General features: G+C 42.3%; 1 protein-coding gene across 2 annotated transcripts in view; it reads left to right on the top strand.

Moving 5' to 3' along the window:
- The first annotated feature begins 423 nt into the window (after positions 1 to 423).
- LOC138259941 (glutamic acid-rich protein-like) overlaps positions 424 to 22,145 on the top strand; it is a 130,835-nt gene continuing 109,113 nt past the window's right edge. For both annotated transcript variants that reach the window (XM_069207936.1, XM_069207937.1), the window contains exons 1-2: positions 424 to 944; positions 6,577 to 6,820. In XM_069207936.1, the coding sequence (XP_069064037.1) occupies positions 560 to 944; positions 6,577 to 6,820 (629 nt within the window). In that variant the 5' untranslated portion in view covers positions 424 to 559. The remainder of the gene's footprint in view (positions 945 to 6,576; positions 6,821 to 22,145) is intronic.

Genomic DNA, 22,145 nt, shown 5'->3' on the forward strand with positions numbered 1-22,145 from the left:
TAAGATGGAAAGGTTTTTAACTAAAAAGTAGAAATGGCAAGAAATGATAGGAGTATGGTTTCTAAGAGTGATGAATGTCTAAATAAAAATGAATAAAGTGATGATGAGGGCGGACAGGTATACGGGAAAAGATAGTTGGGTGGAAAGCTAAAAATGGAGGAATGGGCAGTCAAAGATGAACATTTGACTATATGGTACGATTAGATAAAGATCAAGCTAAAGATACATCATTGGCTGGGGAAAGTCAGAGAGGTGAGTGAATGTCTAACTAAAAATGGATACATGGACACTTTATTTGTAACGAATTCGAAGGCTCCTAGTGTAGTGGCACAATTGTTCTTACTTGACTTGTTTACCGTCATATATCCAGCTTGCTTCATGCAACTTCTTTTGTCTCAATACTATGCAAGAAATCCTCTCTGATATTGGATCGGTCCAAGGGAGATGTTCATGCCAATGTCATCATGGAAGGCTTAAGCGTACTGAGTGTGCCAGCCGTTACTACGACTCTGTGGACTTTACCTCCCATAAACATTGCAGGTCACTCCGGAATCCCTGGATGGCAATGAGGCCCCACGTCTTTGGCATTGATGCCAGTAACCCTCATATTGGCCCTAACACAACTGATATACTGAGGGCTACTGGACACCATAACTCAGGAGGGAAGCAGAAACCAGGTCGATTAGCCCTCCAGTGGGACATTTGCCCTCGCTGTGCGTGGCCAGGAGAGAAAGACACCTACCAGACAAATGACAAGGTACCAAACAAAACAAGACCAAGTGGAAGCTGCTCCACTGACAATCTGGATCAATGCAGAAGTATGACCACCCACCATTATACTGAAAAGGCTAAAAGGCAGATGAAGGCAAGCCTGGGAGTGCACAGAAATTGCATCAGATCTGTCAAAGCCAGTTATGAAGATCAAGCGCTGGATACAAAACCAGGTAAGACCATGGGATTTAGAGATTAGGTTGATGCAGACAGTGGAGTACTACTGGAAATAAAACAAAAGCTGCAGAAATGAGATTTCCAGACAGGCTTAATCTATTAAAAGTGAGTGGAAGTCTAATAAAGACATTGATCATTAAAGAATATTCTATAATCAAAAAAGTGTTTGTAGACTCTAAATGTGATGCATTTGACATGGTTTACAGTAATGGAAGACATCAGTACCATTGCACTTAGATAAATAGAGGAGAACTGGAAAATTAGTAGATGAGAAGGGGGGTTGTATGTAGGAGGGATACATCAGATTTGTGTTAGAATGAAGAAGTAAACTGAAATTGCAACAGGAAGGGTGTTAAAGATGAATGTTTGAACAAATACTGAGGAGCTAGTGATAGAAAACATTTTTTAATGTGGGCATATGGTAAAACTAAATAGGTCATTGGAGCATGGAAGCAAACATTATGGGGCATAACTGGTTTCTACTGTCTGATTATGAGTGCCATGTTTGATGATTGACGCCCTATTGAACATCCACTGCCGACCTTTGCTTACCATCACCAGCCCATCCTCAGTTGACTCTCACCAGTCTTTCATTCATTGACATCAATAGTTCTTAACTGACCATTCTTCATTGACCATCACCTTTTATTCCTCATGTATCCATCATCAAGATTGTGTCCATTGTACATCACACATCCTTCCAATGATTGCCTATCAGTTCTTATACTTACTTTTGGCCTCACTAGTCCAGCTTCCATTGACCAGCACTGGCCTATCTTTCAGTGGCCATCACCAGTTTCTTATACACTGACCTTTGGTCAGTTCCTTCTAAAGTATTCACAATCAGTGTATCTTCATATGATTAGAGTTCTTCTGCCATTTGTGTTCAACACACTTTCCTTCATTTAGCTTCAGCTGTCAAATCTGTCAATGATGAACAATCCTTCCTTCATTAACCCACGTTAATTATTTTCTTAGTGACTATAAGTAGCCCTTCCGCCAGTGAACATCACAGGTCTTTCTAACCTCAACCATCACCAGCCTTGCCTCAGTTGCCCATATTCATTCCTGCTTCCATTGGTCGTAACCAGCTCTGCCTCCATTGACCATATTCACTCCTCCTTACATTCATCATTCCTAGCCTTATCTTAATTAAATATCACCAGTTCCACTTCCATTTTCAATCACATTCCGTAGTCTGATGACATCATTAATTATTCCTCTAATACCATCACTTGTCCTTATGTTGACCACAACACACCTTCACCAGTCAAGTCAAGTCAAAATAAACTTTATTCTGCCGGGGGCCATAAAAGCATAAGCGCAAAAATAAAAACAAGCTGCAGAGATAAAAACATTGCAATGCCACAAAGACAACAAACATCATCAAGATATCAAAGGAGCACTACACTCAAGTGGTGCATGCATAAAGTGCATGAGTCAAAAAGATGCTACCAGGTTATAAAAATGAAAACTACTTAAACTACAGACATCATCATACTATCATAAAAACACCAAACTCAAACTGAAATGTGCATAAAGTGCATAAAGCAGCCCCTAAGTTAACAATACATTAAGTTCTAAATCTCTTCCAGATCTGGAGAGCTGTTCTTATACAATCTAATGCAGAGAAATACAGATCCCGTGAGCATAAAGGCTGCAAGTATATTAGGTCTTCTCTGTGAAGTCTCAGATTCGATTCACACCAGAGTGGAACTAGAAAGGAGAATCTTGGCCCTGTTATACAGGGTGCAAAATAAAATAAGGTGACTAAAGGTTGATACGGTTTCTAAAGCCGTTTTACCCACAGGGTGGAAGATCCCTGCTCCAAACCCCTGCTACTGGAAAGGCAAAGTTGTAATGCAGGGTTAAGAGTTAAGAGTTGTTAGCCAGTGCCCATGGGTGGATTTCTCAATCCACCCCAAATATGGCTCCATCCCCCTCATTGTGGAAACAGAGGCATACCTAACAATACAGACTTTGTCATGGGCGAGTCCTAGGCGTGTATTTCAACAATAGGTCAAGTAACACTGTTTGATTCATAGTTTATGATCATGCTTAATCATGTGGATGTTGTCAAACAGGCCTGTTGTATTAAGTGTGCTTTTAACATATGGTAGCCAAGGAATCTGAGAGGCTATATCTAAGGACAAGTAATCCATTATGCAAGTTCTACAGTTTCGGGTGTACCCCAATTTTTTTGCCAGCGCAGTAATGGTGCCAGATCAATTAAGTCTTCAAGAAATGTAAGCCCTGCTTCCTTATTGGCATATTAAGGTAGATATATTGCATGGGATTGCCAATAATCTACAAACAAAGCTGTTTTCCAAAATTTGAAGTGGCCTGACCTTATTATATACCTCCATAACCCAGAACCAAAAGTTCCTGCCGATATACACTTGGATTTACAAAGTGTCCGCATAACACGGACAGGCTTGTGGTGCAATTTTCGGGCAAATCTGAAAAGGGCTTTCGTATTCCTATAAAAGAATTGGAGTCTAGCTGTTACAAGGGGTGCCCAACTAAGAGACCGATTAAAAAGGATTCCTAAATAATCAAAAGTCTTTACCTTAGCTAAAATGTGGCCTTCCATAGTAAAAGACCTGTACCTTGTGCTAGGAAAGCCACACATCATAATAAAAGAATGTGAGAAATTAACTTGAAGGACCAGGTCACTCATAAAAACCAGTAATAAGTCTAAGAGAATCTGCAGACCATTTGCTGTGCGGACTATCAATCCTGCCACATCCGCATACAGCAAGATGGGAACAGGCTTTTTCTTCATCCGCTGTACATCCTTCCCACTCTCCATCAAGAAATGGTTCATCCCATTTATATATAGTAAGAATAGGAAGGGGTCCAGGATGCATCCCTGTCTAACACCCGTAGAAGACTTACTGAATGGTCTGCTTTCACCAGAGGGTCTGTATCACACTCTAACAGTCAGGTCTTGGTGAAGTCAGTGAATGAGTATTAAAAATTCAGGTTCGATGCCCATCCCCTACATTAGTTCCCACAACTTATCACACTCCATGAGGTCAAAATCACCTGATAAATCAATGAAGGCCAGATGTACTGATTCATTTTTTGCCTTTGTGTCTTTCCCCAAAATTAGGTATTAGAGATTTAAGCATTGGTCTATTGTACTTAAACCAGGTGTAAAACCAAACATTATTTGTAGAGGCTCAATCTTCCAAATGACATAGTAAAACTCGATCCAAGATTTTTACTCTGGAATCGGTGAGTGAGATCGGGCGGTGCTATGATGAGGAGGACCTATCCTTTTTTTTAAATATTTGGATGAGTGTGGCAGTCTTCCAAGATTCAGGGTTGGACCCTAAATTACTGACCCAAATACCTTAGATATTAAAGGGTCCCACAAGGGGATATTGTACGTAAAGATTATGGTGGGAACACCGTCTGGTCCCTTCTCCTTTCCGGGGACACGCTTTGAATAGCACTAGTGACTTCATCAACAGTAATAGGATTTTGGAGTTCACTTGGGGTTACGATGGGCCAGTGAGGGATTGGACCCTGGGTAAATAATTCCTCCCCAGTGGACAACATTTTAGTAAAGTGTGTAACCCAATCATTATTACAGTGGTCATTCCTGACTCACCAGGGGTCGCAGGTGCAAACCCTGGCTTGTCCCTTGTGACCTTGGTTTCAGAGGTAGCAAAAACATTGTGAAGAACAGAAAGAAAACAGTGCTGTGTCACACACTGTTTACTTTTTGCAGCCCTCACTGGGCTATTACACCTTCACATAAAAATAAGTAAATTCAGAATTGTAATGTGCACTTTGTGGAACACAAAATAAAAATAATTTGAAAAAAATACACATTTTAAACACAGTGCTATGCTCCATTATTGTGATTACATAAAAAATTATGTGTTTGAATAGACTGTCACCTCTGTGCATCACAAGTATGATATTGATCATAAATCAAAAATATATTAACTGTTATAAGTAGTAAATCAAACCATTAACATATTTCGAATGCAATATATAGCCGACATGAATTAGTACTTACAACTAAAACCTTACAACTATTGTTTTTTAAATCTCTTTTTTGTGTATCTCTCTTTGATATAAAAACACATTTGGCTTTGAGGTAAACACTATGTTTCAGTGACATCAATTATTCTGACTTTGAAGTATTTGGATGAACAGAGATGGGAAGTGGAATCAAAAAAAACAACAGTAATGTGTAACCAACTAATTCTGTCGACGGTCGCAGTCCAGCCCTACTTAGTAAGCGTGGTAAATCCCCGACATCGATTTCTTCTCACAAGATTCTGCTTAAATATCTTCCACCGGCTAGTAACTTTTCCGACTATGCGTGACTGGAGTACAGTCTTAAGAGCATGTCCATGTGATGCGAAAGCTCCCCAATCTACAATGCATGTGGTCCTCTTCTGTAAATTTTATGATATACCAAGAAAACGCTTTTTACTGCATTTATTAAGATCAACTAATATGCGCAAGTGTCGCGACGCGTATTTTAGCTTACAGATTTTATCCTCTATTGAAATATGTGGGATTTTAGCAAATTTTTTATGTACAGTACTCTCTGTAAGGAAGTCTATGGGTGTACTGAATTAATTTTACTTCTAAATCTGCAATTTCTGGCAAATTCCTTACTCCCAAAAAAAAAAAAAAAAAAAAACACCGTAATTGAACTCGTCTTTGCACTGATGTATATTTATCAAGTTTTATATATACCTGTTCTTGAATGAATTAAGGATGTGTCTTATAATCTTACTTATTTTATGTACAACCCTTCTTATATTCATTTATTACCAATGTGCTATTACTTGACACTTTTATGGCTCGTTGAAAGCCGAATAAAGTTTTATTTGACTTTGACTTTGACATCAATTATTGTGATGTCCTTGGCATGAGGATCTTGTGGCATCCTGGGATTCAGGGTCAAAGCTCAGTTTATGTGACTCATTCTGATATCACTAAGGTCCATGGGTGCATGGTGTCACTTTCTCTACGAGAATCAGGAACCATGGTTCCTACACTGGCTTTCAGTAGTGTTCTGCTAATAATCAATCATTGGTCCTACCTAAATTAAGTCACTGGTTTTCCCTCCATTGACAAGCAGAATTCTTCGTTTTTTTTGGTAATTACAGGTGCTTCCTCCACTTATCACCACCAGTCATTCCTGCTCTAACAATCGTCTGTTTTTTTATCAATGACCATCGCATGTTCCTCATTAACTCTCAGATGTCTTACCTCCATTGATCAGTCCTTTTCCCTTTGTGTCATCAGTCATTCCTCTAATAACAATCACACGTTCTTCCTCCCTTACTTATTCCACCATCAACCAACAGCTTATCCACAATTTACCATAACAATTTTTTCATTTGACTACCACCAGTCCTGCCTTTTCTGACCATCAAAGGCTTTTGTGCATCACTCACTGATTGTCCTTCCTTCTTTATTCATAACCAATCATTCCTCCATTGACCATCACAGGTCCTGGGCCATCATAAATCTCTCCTTTAGGTGTGGGATTAGCTTTCTTTTTAAACGTCCTCTAACGCAGTTAGTAGGCAGAACATCTTGCAGACACACCATTTGCAAATTTTATCTCTGCTTTTTTTTCAACATTCTTAGTTCGACTGCAAGCAGTGCCCTCTATCCCTTTATCAGTCCAGCATGACCAACACCGTTCAGGCGTCTTTCAGCAATCAAGTACGAGCTCTTGTCTGAACGGGTCAGATGTTACACAGTTGCATGGAGCAGAGGATAAAAAGCATACTTCAGAGGACGTTCACTGGCAGAGAAGAGAAAACTCCAGAACAAGCTGGAAAGGCCCAGAGACATCCAGTGGGGAGTCTGCTGCCAGCACCTCGAACCGGTAAGTTCTGTCTTCAATGTGGTCTTAGATGTCTGGGATGTACAATGACAAATAGACTTTTGCACCAAAAAGGCACCCTTACTTTGATGTTGTAAACTCATCTTTAGTATTGGCCAGAGGTAAGACATGACATACTGCAGACGTACAAGCCACATACATAACTATGGTCCACTCTGCCCGCAAAGTTCGTGGAGTTTTGCTCATTCCACATTCTGCTTGGAGAGCGGAGTTCCAGCAAACCTCAACCGGCGGCCGTGCGGTTGAGTTTTTTCTCATGCGTGGCTCACCACATTAAGTTGGCTTGTGCGAGCTGGAAATTGCATCCTCTAGAAAATCTACTCAAGCGGCAGAAAGAAGCAGCACCCTCTGGCATGCTGCGTGGTGCCCTTTGCACAGATTTTACAGTGCTAAAAATCAGCATGAGTAGCGCAACGTGCCCGAATTCAGCAGAATCTCATGGAGTCTTTATGTAACTCAGTGGAATTCCGCTGTGTAAAACTCGGCAAGTTCCTCCCACCCTTACTGATAACCTTTGTAAGTAATGAGGCATAATTATCCACCCTGAATTACACTGAGTGAACAACCACAGTGAAAGGGCTTGACTTCCTGCTGGGTGATTTGGTATTTCACCTTTGTGAACATTTTGAAAAATGTGGGCGAAGTGGTGCATTTTATTGCACCATTAACACATAAAGTTGTTTAAAAGCCATAGTTGGTGATGGAACACACAGTAAATATTCAAGTACTTTTAATGAATTTCATGCAAGCCTGATAATTTCCAAAGGTATTGTGCTTCACCGCATCAAGAAAGTCTCAAGAATATGGTGGTAAAATTGTGCGTTTCTCAGCACAATTTCCGTCAAAATGTCTAAAAAGCCAAAGAGAATCACCGCCCTTAAGAAACTACAATTTCACATGATCTGTCATTAGGATATCTTACTTCACTTCCAAATTTTGCCTCCTTTCATTATTCTACAGTTTCCTCCAAAAACACTCTAAATCATATAACACGATTAAATATCCCCCTTGAAAGGAGTAGGTTACAAAAATAAAACATACATACACCTCTCACAATGTCACGCTACTGAATGCAGAGCGGGCGGGGCTGGTTCTCCTGCCTCATACTGCTCTTCAGGTCATGGAGGCCATACAGGTTCAGACAACCGATGCGGCAAAACTTTCAAATCTAGGTTAACCCACAGCAGTAGTGATTATGACACAAATGGAGTAAAAGTTGTATTATTTGTCTGAAAAGTTTTCTCTTTTGCTTCGGTTAAATATACACAGTTTGCTGTTTTTGAAAATAAGCTAATACTGATTTTGGTATTAAACATACAAAAACTCAATTACCCAAACCAAAAACTTTCATAAAAGAACTCAATTTTGTCCTCCAGTACCACCGTTTAATTTTTATCAAATACATGTTTTCTGGCCAACTATGTTTGCTATTTCCATGACGTACTCGCATATTCTACTGCCACACATGCCCATGCATTTTAGTCAGAGATGCCCTTAGTTATTAACCTCTGGCATACTACCTCAACTCCCAAACCTGGTGATTCTGACCAGTGTGGGTTTACCCTGGGAGACAAAACCTCTCTTATTATACAACTGCTATTCTCACTTCTTGATTACATGCCCCAACGCTATCCAGATTCTGTCTTGCTTTCGATTTAGAAACGCATTTGATTCCCTCAACTGGAACTATATACACTCTGTCCAAGGAAAATACAGGTTTGGTAGGGCCGTCATTAACTTAGTTGGGATATTATAGCAACAGCCCAGAACCAGAATCAAAACAGGGCACAGTATTTCACCCTTTTTCACTTTCCATAGTGGCACTATGCCCTTCTCTCCCCTGCTCTTTGGGCTTGCCATAAACCTCTGGCAGCATGGCTTTGTAGGGTGGAGGAGACTTGGGGTAGTCCGATGTCTGGGGTAATACAGGTAATATCGCTTACACAGATGACTTGTTGATTTATATTAGGCATATGTCAATGCACCTGAGAAAGGGGGAAGGGATCCTGGTGCAATTTTATCAAATGTCAGGGCTTAAATCAACTGAAACAATCTATGAGTTTTCCTCTTATGCCATTCCGTGGTTTCTGATTGCCTTATGCTGGGCTCTGAACTGTTTTAAATATCTCAACGTGCAAACTTACTGTGGAGAAAAGAACGTGCCACCAAGACGAATTTGTTTCCAACTCAATTTAATAAAAAACAGGGCTCGTCATAAGGGAGTAACACCAACTCGACATCCTCCAGCAACTGCCCCTCAGCCACTGCCGCCCACAACATTCTCCTTGCCCGACCGTTCCATCCCCACATTCTACTCCCATTGTAGCTATCCAACATTCCGATCACCACACATCTTTCCCCAAAACCAAAAAAATAAGAAAAAAACTCTGACTAACTCAAAATTACTAATGTTACCTTACATAGCAATATACCAATTTGGACTTTGCAGGAGCTACAGTTCTTCAACTAACCAGATTAATAACATTCACATTACATTGCTATTGCTCAACGTCCCATGACAAAGGCCCTCATTATGATCATGGCAGTTCGGCCCGCCATGCCGGCAGTGGCGGCTGAAGCCGCCAGCTGGCATGGCGGGCCGTACCACCATATAAAGAACAGGGTGATGGCTGCCAGCGGCAGCCGTCACCCACCGACATGGTCCCGCCGCCAGGCAGCCTGGCGGCAGGATGAAACACCATCCGCCAGGGTAGCTGCGCTACCTTGCGGATAATGTTTCAAATGCCGCCAGCCTTTTCCTGGTGGGATATCCCACCAGGAAAAGGCTGGCAGAGGGGGTGCCCCGGGGCACCCCTGGGGGCCCCTGCACTGCCCATGCACTTTGCATGGGCAGTGCAGGGGCCCCCGTGCAGGCACCTGTCGCGCATGTCATTGCCCGGTTTACGGGCAGTGAGATGCGCGACGGGTGCTGCTGCACCCGCCGCACACCAACATTGGCGGCGGCTCCTCATGGAGCCGCCCTCAATGTTGCTGCCGTGTTCCTCACCACCGGCAGGTTGTCCAGGAGGCTGGCGGCCGATGGAAAGACTGCCAGCCCGAACACAGCGGGAAATCCCGCCGTGTTCGAAATGACCACCAAAGTCTTGGAGATACCCAGGTAATCTCTTTTCCCTTTGACTTCATCGAAGAGGTATACCATCGGCGGTCGAAACACACTTGTTTGCATTATGAGCAGAGTCAGCACATATATCAAAATGAATATCAGGACCCACAACAAGTTGCAACTCGGAATCACTTCCTAGCAAATATCCCTCGATTTCATTGTCTTTTTAACACATGTTGACTCCTTCACACAGAATCCCATGCTGTATCTTACCATTCTCAAGCTTGACAGCTCCATTTAATACCTTCACTATTTTAATAGGACTTTAGCAATGGGCTGCCCCTTTTTTTATGAACCCAGGGTTCCTCACATGTACATACTGCCCTGCAACGAGTTTAGGCATAGTTCGCCTTCCATTGATTCTACTCAGCACATGATCTTGGTGTTCTAGAACACGTTCCCTAATTAGATCATCACTGTTGGTCAACCCTGCTCCTTTATTTATTCTTTAACCACCATGGAACTAACTTGGAAGATGGTTTCCTTCATCTTAATAACTCAAATGGGGTTTTCCCTGTCACCGAATGGGGCGTAATTCTATAAGATAGTAACACACTCTCAAGAGCCTTCTTCCATGACAGGTTAGAAATGAGAGCCAACTGTATAGCTTCCTTAAGTACCGTACTGAACCTTTTGACTTGACCATTTCCCTCTGGATGATGTAATGACACCTTTAGGTGATTCACACCCTAATTGTTCAAGAACAATTTCATTTTACTAGATGTGAGCTGCACACCATTATCAGTTACTAGAGTCTCAGGAATCCCTTCCCTGGAAAACACACCCTCTAAAAAGTCGATGACCACATCTGTGGTCACATTGCTAACCATACGAACTTCTGGCCACTTAGAATAATAATCAATAAGGACAATGGCATATGCCTCTCTGGATGGCAAGGTGGCGAAAGGCCCCATAAAATCAATCGCTTCCTTCTGCCTAGGTCCTTCAGGAAATTCGACCACCTGCAGAGGTAATTCCATTGGCTTGACAGACTTGTCACTTGCCTTGCATGCATTGTATTCCCTCACCCAACGGTCCACCATACTATCCACCCCTGGCCACCAAAGCTTTCCTTAATTTTCCTTCTGGTACTTGCTATACCACCATGCCCTTCATGTCCTAACCTGACAATAAGTTCACATATGCCTTAAGGAGTTACTATGTTATCGCTCCTCAAGACGATGTTATTGCATATGGATAACTCACCCTTGATATTCCAAAATGTACTACATTCACCTTGAAGGTGCCATGCAGATGGCCACCCCTTCAAAACAAATTCCTTTACCTTTGCTAAGATTCCATCTTTTTTGCATTTCCTTGATCCACCTATCCTCGAAACCTCTAATTCTATCCCATGATCTTCAATAAATATCACATTGTCATAAGTAAATGCCACATCACACTCATTATCATCCACTTCCTCACAATTCTCATACGTCAAAGGCAACTGTGATAATCCATCCCCAACCCGATTATCTTTTGCTGGCAAGTGCATAATCTCAAAATGGTACATTTGCAGTTTTGAAGCGAGTCTCCCTAACCGGGGGGGTAAGATTTCTCCCACCTCCAGGACTCAAGATATTTACCAAGGGTTTGTTGTCTGTACATATCTTAGATATGCGACCCCACACATACATCCTAAAACATTGCACAGCCCAAGTCGCAGCTAGTAATTCGCTTTCAATAACAGAGTAGTTCCTCTCTACTGTCTGAGTACGGGTGTATATGTGACCACCCACTCATTCCCATTCATTTTTTCGGATAAGACAGCACCAATGCAATACCCACTAGCATCCACAGAAATGATACTATTTGCATCTTCATCAAATGATCTTAAATATGATGCATTTACAATTTCTTGTTTAAGTGCTGCAAATTCTCCAGTATGCCTCTGTCCCCAGCAAAATGTTTCATTTTTCCTTAATAGCGCTCTAAGATTCTCAACCTTGGATGCGTAATTTTCTACGAAACGAGCCTAAAATTCTGTGAACCCTAAGGAGGATACCAACTGTTCCTTGTTCTTGGGTTCTAGAGCATCGCAAATGGCTTTCATATGGCTAATTTTCGGACGAGTGCCATCCCCCGAAATTACGTGACCTAAACAATTCACATGTTGTTTCCCAAATTTGCATTTTAGTTCTTTCACAGTTAATCCATTGTCCACATTTGCTTGTAGAACTTCCCTCAATATGCAATTGTGTTCCTTTTTATCCTTCCCAAATATCAGTATGTCATCCTGAAAAACGTTTGCACCAGTTATATTTGATAATACTCTAGATAATTCCCTTTGGAACACAGTGGTTGCACTGGCTAAAGCAAATGGCATCCTTTTGTACTAGAATAAACCTTCAGGTGTTATGAAGGCTGTGAAGTAAGTCCTTAGAGGTCGGATCCAGTGGAATTTGATGATAAGCGCTAGCTAAATCAATTATTGAGAACATTTTACCCTCACCAAAGGACAACATTAATTCTTGTAAATTTGGTAATGGGAAGGCATCCACCCAAATAGCATTGTTTAAAGAATGTAAGTCCATGCAAAGTTTTAGATCACCTTTGGCTTTCAAGGAAATTACAATTGGAGATACGCAATCAGACCTTTCAATTTGTTCTATAATGTCCCTTTCACATAAATCACACAAAATGTCTTTTAGTTTCCTCACTGTAATTCAACAGAACATTTCTTAACTTTTGCCTCACAGGTATAGCATTCTCTTTTAAGATTATGTTAAGTTAAAAAATGTTCAAGGTTCTTAACTCGCTGCTAAAAACATTTGGAAATTCCTCCCTTAAGACAGAATATGTATCATATGTACTATTAATATTATCCTCACCCACAGCATACATTGGTGGGTCAGCTTTAGGGTCAACTCTCACTCCGAGTTCAGTCATGTGTGGCCAACCTAAAATCATAGCTCCTTTTTCTGCTGTAAGCACATTTCCTAAACATTTTTTTATGGCAAATCCAATTTCATCTTGCACAGACCCCACAATAGAAATGTTATGACCAGAATAACTACCTGGGCTTGAATTAGTATTCTCTAACAATCTACCAGGCCATGGTTTGTCAAACAACCTTCTCCCCATAATGGTGTACCACGCACAAGAGTCCACCATAGCTTTGACCTGTGTTCCATCTATGCTTAGTATACACTTAGGCAATTGGACATTCTTCGCTTTTCTGTTCTCTCTCTACACACTTAATACCACATCATGCATTCCATACTCAAGCTCCTCATCATTAGGCTCCTCCACGATACAATTTACTTTTTTTTCCACACTTTTACACATACGTGAAAAATGACCTCTCTTCTTCCACACATTGCATGTCTTTCCAATGGCAGGGCACAATTTAGAATTAGCTAAATATGTATTAGCTCCACATCAAAAACACAGTAGCACAGTAGAAAATATTATTTTTTTCCTTACCACTCTTCTCACTCCCTACACCACATATAGTACTACTGTCTTTACTTTCATTTCTTAATGCCTGTATATATCTCTCAGTAATCTCAATACCTCTTGCCACTTCTATCAAATTTTTTAAAGATAATTCATTGGAATACCATAGTTTCTCTTGATTTTTTTTTAATTTAGTTCTCATCAGTTGCTGGTCCCTTAATACTTGGTCACATATCATGTTTTCAAACTCACAAGAAACAGCAAGTCCCGTCAACACTGCCAAATACTGGTCAATTGATTCATCTTCTTTTTGCCCTCTTGAGTCAAAATTTTATCTTTCCATGACTACGTTAAGTTTCCTACGTACCTTTCTTGTAACTGTTTGAGAGCACATTTATACACATCTTCTTCATCAACGTTGTCCAACCTCTGCAGATTTTTAAATTCTCTAAGACCTATTGCACCTAGTCTGTGCTTTAGTAAGGACAAATGTCTTTCCGATGTACATTCTCTATCCTCTAATACTTCCACATATGCCTCAAACATATCCAATCACAATTCCCATGGAATAGGTGGGTCTCCAAGCTCAGCTAAAAAGAAAGGTGGTAGTTGAATGCTAGACATATCTATCCCATTACAAGAGGTAAATCAATAAAACTTCACGTGTAGCCACAGTTTTCACTGCCCCATGTATGTGCGTGTGGCCAGTGCGTGTCACCCTTTAAAATAATTATTTTCTGCGTGTCACTGAACGCGCAGAGTCAAAGTAAATGGTTGTGCCGATTGCCTTACAACCCAACTGACGATTGCTGATCCTTCAGTAACTAAAGGTGTGCGCGTCACCGAATGTGCAGAATAGAAGGGAAAGTCGGAGTGAATATCCATAGCGATTTCCTTTCAACCGAAGCTGTAAAAAGGAATCCTCCCAAACAACAAAGATGGCTGCCAAGATGTAATCTTATGTTTTGTCCGTAGGCATTGGGGCTTGTTTTTACCCAGAATGCACTTCACTGTACACGTCAATAAGGCCTCATGTACAGCTCGATGGGCTAAGTGCACTTCACTGTATGCATCAATAAATGCTCGCTCAGAGCTCCAAGCACAAATTTATCGTACATTCACTTCCAAAACATGCTCCTCGAACAAGTATGATCACTACCATGGCAAATTGGCTCCTTTGATCCTTCCTCTCCTTCTGGGAAATGTTTTTGTTCATGAAGTTTGCCGGCAGAATCCAAACACAAAGTGGACACAGAGTTATGTGACTTTAAAGTGGCATTGCTCCTCTCATGCTCATCGCCATTGTGGAGAAAAGAGCATGGTACCAAGACAAATTTGTTTCCAAATCAATTTAATAAAAAACAATGTTTGTCATAAGGGAGAAATGCTAACTCAACATCCTCCAGCAACGGTCCCGCAGCAACTGCCGCCCACAACATTCTCCTTGCCCCACCATTCCATCCCCACATTCTACTCCCACTGTAGTTATCCAAAATTCTGATCACCACACTTATCTTTCTAAAGCTGGTGCCATAGAAGTTGTTGAAAGCCCAGATAAGGTTTTGGAATTGACTTCCTCTTTCGATGGAGGAGGGGTGGGGGCATACGGCGATAACCAAGATGATTATGCTGCCAGGCTCCTCTATTATTTTGTCAACCTCCCTCTCGTCTTTTCGTGATCTTTTTTCAAGTTCTGGGAGAGCTGTTGTGGGGCATGGGTATAAGGAAAATGTTGTTGCTTGTGCATCAGCTCACTAACAATAGGAGGGTTTTTGGAGTCCCAGGTTCTAGAAATAATCATGTTGCCGCTCAGTTACACTGGCCTGCTCAGTGGTTTGTGAGCTGCTCCCTAGGTGAAACGGTGCTCCCGCTGCAGATTTCTTCCATGGCTATGCTTTATGGTCTTTTGTTCACAAATTCACTCAATAAGATTGACTGTTCCAGTTTGGTGACATAGCAGTGTCAGTATTGAAATGCTGACTTCTTCTGACCTGGTAGCATCTACCATTTTCCCTGGCCCTACCCTTGATGGGCCTTCCTCTGCGTACTATATGGCTCTCTTCCACAGCCTTGTCCCATTGGTCTAACAAAAACATCACATAAGTGAGGGAACGTTTCGCCAATGGTAACCTGTTGTCTTTTCAAGATATTTCGGACCAATATGCTATTCATACAGGGCAACTCATGGCTCATTGACGTATTACCGTGGCATTCTATGCACAATGGCATGGAATGCCGCATAGAGGCTCCCACACACAAGCTCCTTCAAACACTGCAGAGTTGGTTCAGTAGCTCTACAGGGCTCACCTGAAGCCTACAGCTGTGGACCTGTCATTGCTCAGACACAAGAGGGAATCAGACATTGGTAGGGTGTTTTACAACAAGGAGGCGGGAGAGTAATACAATCCCCACAAAGGTTTCACCCAATTCCAAATTCAAGCTGATTCAACTAGATGTGTCACCTACAGCCTACCTTGCACAGACCAGGATGGCTAGATTTTTCCTGGCCTTCCTGGCCTCTCCTCACACGTTCCTAAATGCTGCTGTGTAAGGAAGACTCCGCACTCTAGAAATATGTTCTTAAGTTTATTCCAAAATGTTTCCAACACACCTGTGAAGAAGGTGCAGGGTACAACATCACCTATGTCTTCTCTTGTAAGCTGCCAGTTTGGTTCTTCAAAATTCCAGAACGTGCAGCTGTCATAGATGACTTACTTGAGATGACAATGGGTACGGTGTCCCATTAGGACATAAGCACATTACATAAACATTACATCACAGAGCAATTACAATCATATATTAAGGATGAAAGTAAGCCTCCTTGGGCGTCAACTCCTTTATCCGTTTCTTCTACAACACAATTCCTTCGCCTCATTTGTCTCTGGAGCTTCTTGGTACATGTTCTGGTTTTACTTGATGGCCCGAGCATTGTGGCTCTCCTCTTTGTTACACCAATACGAAATGTAGCAAATTGGAGTAATATTAATGAATATTGGTCATTGAGAGTTTTAAGCTACTTTCCCACTCCCCGTATGGGGGCTCTTAGTTCACCCTGACTGGGATGCTGAAGTATTGTTGTTTGGCTCCCTAGTACCTTAGGTACTTAGGGGTGGGAGAATATGGTTGGGGGGGTCTGTGTTGGTTTACGTGAAAGAAATGGCTCTGTACCCTACCTTTGTAAATGAATTCTGAATGATGTTTACATAATGTGAGGGCTAGAGGGCATTGGATGCTATCATTCCATGGAGGTCAGTAATGTTCCAGGGAAATCCACCCTTATATCAGGGTCAGCAGTTTACCTAAGTTGGGTACCATAGTTACACGAATGACCACAATGTGTGAGGAATTCTAACCAAAATGCGAGGAACCACCTTATAATATGGATGGGTACCATCATTGTGTGGACATCTACAATGAGGCAAGTATTACCACCATTATGCAAGAACCACGATTATTGCATTGTTGGGCATAGCACACATCCATGCATACACATATACCAATAATTAAAGTTTTTTTAATATGGGACACTATTGAAATATCTCTTAGCAGCATCTTTTTATGGATTCTACAATGAGACAAGTATTGAAATCATTATACGCTATGGCAAAAGAAGGACTTAGGGGTGAAAAGCTGCTGGTGTCAGAACACATCCTAGACACTATTATTGTTGTGAGTTCCATAAGCTCAGACCCTACAAGGGGAAAACAACAAATAGATTGTTTTCTTAAAAAGAACAAAGGCCCTCACTTGCTGAAGTAACATGCTTCATCATGGTCTGCAGTGAGTTTTCCTTGGAGCTTTTTAGATGGAGTAGCAGGTGAATGTGTCTTTTATTTTTGCTCAGCAGCCTCAGGAACCTATGAATATGAAAGCATACACTTGTTTGGGAGGGTGAATGTCTTGGGAATTTTGGGAATGTCTTGGGAATGTTTGGGAATTTTATTGCTTGTTACCCTTCACATGGTTAAAAAAACAATTAAAGACTTGGAGATGTTCTACAATGCAGTCTGCTAGTAATGTGGCAACATGTTTCTGTCCACATTTAAGTCCCAAATATGTATGTGCCATTAATCAAGGCAAAGGTTCCCCTAATCCAAAACTATATCATTCATGTATAGAGCCTCTCCTGATTGCACCAGGTCCACTGACAGAATTGGGCCACACCAAGACAGGCAGGTGTAGTCTTTCCTCTCCGTTTCAAGAGAAGCTTAAGGACAACCTCTGCAGGCCTTTTGTTGGCTTTTTATAATTTCTTCTGTATTCTAAAGTCTCAGAGGATGCATAACCTAGCAAACAAATCAAGTACATTCACTTACCCCTCCGTCTAAAAAGCGCCATGGACAAAACAGACCCATGTCCAGATTAGAAAGTGTGTCACTTCAGCAAGTGAGAGACTTCATCTTTTTTATCGGAGCTATGTTTTGTCTATTCCTCCTTGTAGAATCTGATCTAATGGAACTTCTGGCAATATGTTCCTGCAGTTGTGTTTATTTCTACCATTATGCCAGGGCCCACAAATAAACACCTTCAAAAACAGACAAGCATGCACACACACAACTTCAATAAAGCCACTTGCCTATTGCAATGTGTCCTGACTGTATCTACTGGAACAGGTTCCCCCAACTGCAAGCATTTCAAAGGCATCAGCAGACACACACATACAGCAGATTCAAATAACAAGACTAGACTTAAGCCACATGCTGTGTGAGCGTCACAGACCACCTGCCGCATCCCACCGGCTCCAAATTGGATCCTGTGAGACCATTCATTGAGGATCAAAATGAACATCTGTTTTAGAATGCAAACTAATTTTCATAGGGGATCCAAACAATCACTGAAACTCCATCTTACCTCTCCTTTAGACTCTGGGTTATCTCCTACATAGACTGTATAGCACTTCTGTTTTATGCCCCGATTACCTCTATTTTACACCATAAATAAGTTTATTTTTATGTTGCATTTAACCTTATTTAGTTTCAGGTTACCTCTAGTGTAGACTCCATGTTGTTCTCCTTAAAGGTAGACATTACTTCTCACTGATTCTACACAAAACCCTTCAATACAAGCATGTTGCTTAAAATTACCTCTATTTTAGGTAGGAATTAGACTTCAGATAACTGCAGAAGCTACACATTACTTCATTTGAGGTTCCGATTATCTCACTTTAGCTTTTGGATTACCTCTAGATTGGTTGCGAGATTCATTCTTAGATTTCAAATTATTTGCCAATTAGATTTTAGATTGCTGTCCTTTAAGATTTAGATTTCCATCACTCAATGTGTCCGTCACACTAAGCAATACCTTGGTGGACAGAGTGGCTGTAGTTTTTCAGTGCCCATTTCAATAATAAATAGAGCTGCCTGTGTCAGGACATATACATGGTGCCATTCTCCCGAGCATGGATCTAATCCCACCTTCTAAAGCATATTGTGTGGCCCATACTGACCACTGATGGTAAGACCTGGGTAGAATAATGTCTGCTGTGTGCCCATGTGCCAGCTGATTTGCATATACTTGTGCAGATTTGTCTGTACGTAAACATATAGGGGGTCATTCTGACCCTGGCGGCCGGTGGCCGCCAGGGCCACCGACCACGGGAGCACCGCCAACAGGCTGGCGGTGCTCCCACGAGCATTCTGACCGCAGCGGTTCAGCCGCGGTCAGAAGCGGCAAGTCGGCGGGCTCCCGCCGACTTACCGCTGCTCGGGGGAATCCTTCATGGCGGCGGAGCGCGCTCCGCCGCCATGAGGATTCTGACAGCCCCTACCGCCATCCTGTTCATGGCGGGAAACCCGCCATGAACAGGATGGCGGTAGGGGGTGCCGCGGGGCCCCTGGGGGCCCCTGCCGTGCCCATGCCAATGGCATGGGCACGGCAGGGGCCCCCGTAAGAGGGCCCGCTAAGTATTTCAGTGTCTGCCTTGCAGACACTGAAATACGCGACGGGTGCAACTGCACCCGTCGCACCCCTGCAACTACGCCGGCTCAATTCTGAGCCGGCGTCCTCGTTGCAGGGGCATTTCCTCTGGGCCGGCGGGCGCTCTTTTGGAGAGCGCCCGCCGGCCCAGAGGAAATGTCTGAATGGCCGCCGCGGTCTTTTGACCGCGGTGCGGTCATTTGGCGGCGGTACTATGGCGGACGGCCTCCGCCGTCCGCCATAGTCAGAATCACCCCCATAGTGTATGTCCAGGTTTGCCATAATCACAGCTGCTTTAATGACTGAAATATTTGAATGTTATGTGTGTAGAATATTCCCCAGCCTGGAAACATGCAGATGAATTACTCAACATGGGAGCTGTGGTCAAACATTACTTTATTCTTCAACATGCACTCACACACTGTGCATTACATCATGCTTTCTGTTAACCACACACAAACACCTCTCCACACATTATGTACTTTCTGTTCAGAGTCCACCCAGAACCATGAGTATTCTAGGGTTTATAACATCAATGTACTACATCTCACCCCAGACATCACCAAATCACATTTCCTCAATAAGTCAGCAAGGTGCTCTCACTTGTCTACCCGACTCAGGTGACCCGAGATGATCAAGGTGTACTTTGATTGGGCAATGGCAACATAGGCTCAGGCGCTTGAGCCAAACCTGCTGGCAGGGTCGCTTCCTGTCCAGGTTCAGGACTAGACGAGTATCAAGGTAGGTCTTTAAAATGTTATGTATCCCGAGTGATGAATTGTCCAGGATGATGTGCTGTCACCATATGTCCTTTGCATGCCACAATCTATAATGGATCAGCAGCAAAAGTAGTTTCTATTTTCCATATGCATATTTGCTTAACCAATACCTTCTCTCCTTTGCCAAAATCTGTCTCCTGGGCATAGCAATGCTGATATGCTTATGTTTTCATGTTTCTTTTCCGAGCCAGATTGGTGTCTCCAAGCTTGTCAGTATTCATTGATCGATCCAGGGTCCATCGGGGTAGTTTTGTTCTGATGGCTCTCCCAAATAGCATGGTGGCTGGACTCTTACAAATTGTGGAGTGACGAGTTGATCGATAGACCCTGACACATGGCTGAATTCAGATCAATTCCTTCTATCGAGGCTTACTGAAACTCCTTCTTGAGGGTGCCCATAAATCATTCACCTACACCATCAGCTTGGGGCCAGAAGAGTGTACTCTTTTGATGTTTGATGTTGAGTTGGACAAGAAATTCTTTGCACTCTTTGCTGTTGAAGGGCCGGCGGTTATCAGATTTGAGAATTTCAGGGATGCACCACATTGCAAAGATGTAATCAAGCCATTCTATGACTTTGTCATGGGCTGTCGTAGATAAGTCTTCACCGAAGGAAACTGTGAATATTTTTCTATGACTCCCATGAGATGGTGTCCATTTCCTAATGGCCCAACAAAGTCAACTGCAACTCTTACCCAGGCATGGGCAGGAAGACCAGACGTTGTCAATGGATGCTGCATCACCTTGGGGGACAAACAATTGCAAATGTGGCATGCATTCAGCTCCTTCTCGACTCGCTTATCTAGCCGAGTGAACCACACTCGATCTTTGAATGCTGTTTTGATGGCTACAACACCAAGGGGTCCTTCATAGGGCAGCTCAATGTCCCACTGTCTTTGGCTTCCAGGCATGACAATACCTGAGCTTGGTAGTATTATGCCTTCTTCTATGACTGTTAACTTATTCTGTACATTTTTGAACTTTTGGACTTCAACATCATCGGCAAGGGGCAGGGTACCTATACACCATGATTGTTTGGTGTTCAGTTCCTTGATTATGTTTGTCTTTATCTGCATTCGTGGCAGCAATGATTTGTTCTACAGATAGAGCTACTGGTGTACTGGATTTCACAATAAAGTTGAGATATGCTTCAGCTGTCTTGGATGTTGGACTGTGATGATGCAGCAGCCCTCATGAAAAGTAATCTGCTGGGTTTTGATCCTTCCCTGGTTTGTGCACAATCTCATAGTCATTTTTTTGTAGTCTTAACCCCCACCTCTCGATGTGAGGGTGCATAATAGCCTTCAGATTTCCACAAATTGTAAGAAATGCCTGCTGATCCGTGACAACGGTTAATAGTTTTCCGTAGAGGAATACATGAAACTGTTTTCAGGCCCACACCAAAGCCAGACTCCCTTTCTCCGGGTGAGAGTAAGCACATCTGTATTAGACAGGCTTTGACTGGCATAGGCCACAATGTGTCTCTGAGCATTTGGATGGCCATTGTGTTGAGCAAGAATTGCCCCTAGGCCTACCGGGCGTGCATTAACCATTATTTCAGTACGTAGCTTGGGGTAAAAGTAGGCCTTTTCCATTGCATTCTCAATTGCATGTTTAAGGTCTTTGAAACTCTGGTCCCATTCCAGAGGCAACTGGAACAGTGCATTTTGATTTGTCATGTCTCTCAATGGGACAGTCACTGTAGCAAAATTATGTATGTATCTTGAGCAATAACTTGCCATGCCTAGAAAGGATTGCAGCATGATAACATTTTTTGTGGGGAGGGGGGTGTATAACAGAGCTTACACTTTGTGTGGGTCTGGAGTCATTCCCCCATCAGAAAATATATGCCCAGAAAACTTGAGTTTGGTTTTGTGAAGTTCAAACTTTGCGGCATTCAGAGGGAGACGTGAGTCAATGAACAGCTGGCATACTTAGGTAAGGGCTTTGTCGTGTTCTTTTTGTGTTCTTCCAAAAAACAGTATGTTATCACTGTAATTGACAGCAGGTGTAACAGGTTGGATTACTTGGTGAATGCCAGCTTGAAATATCTCAGCAGGCGAAGATACTCTAAAACTCAGTCTCATAT

This window comes from Pleurodeles waltl, chromosome 9 (assembly GCF_031143425.1).
Source record: "Pleurodeles waltl isolate 20211129_DDA chromosome 9, aPleWal1.hap1.20221129, whole genome shotgun sequence".
Lineage (NCBI taxonomy): Eukaryota > Metazoa > Chordata > Amphibia > Caudata > Salamandridae > Pleurodeles > Pleurodeles waltl.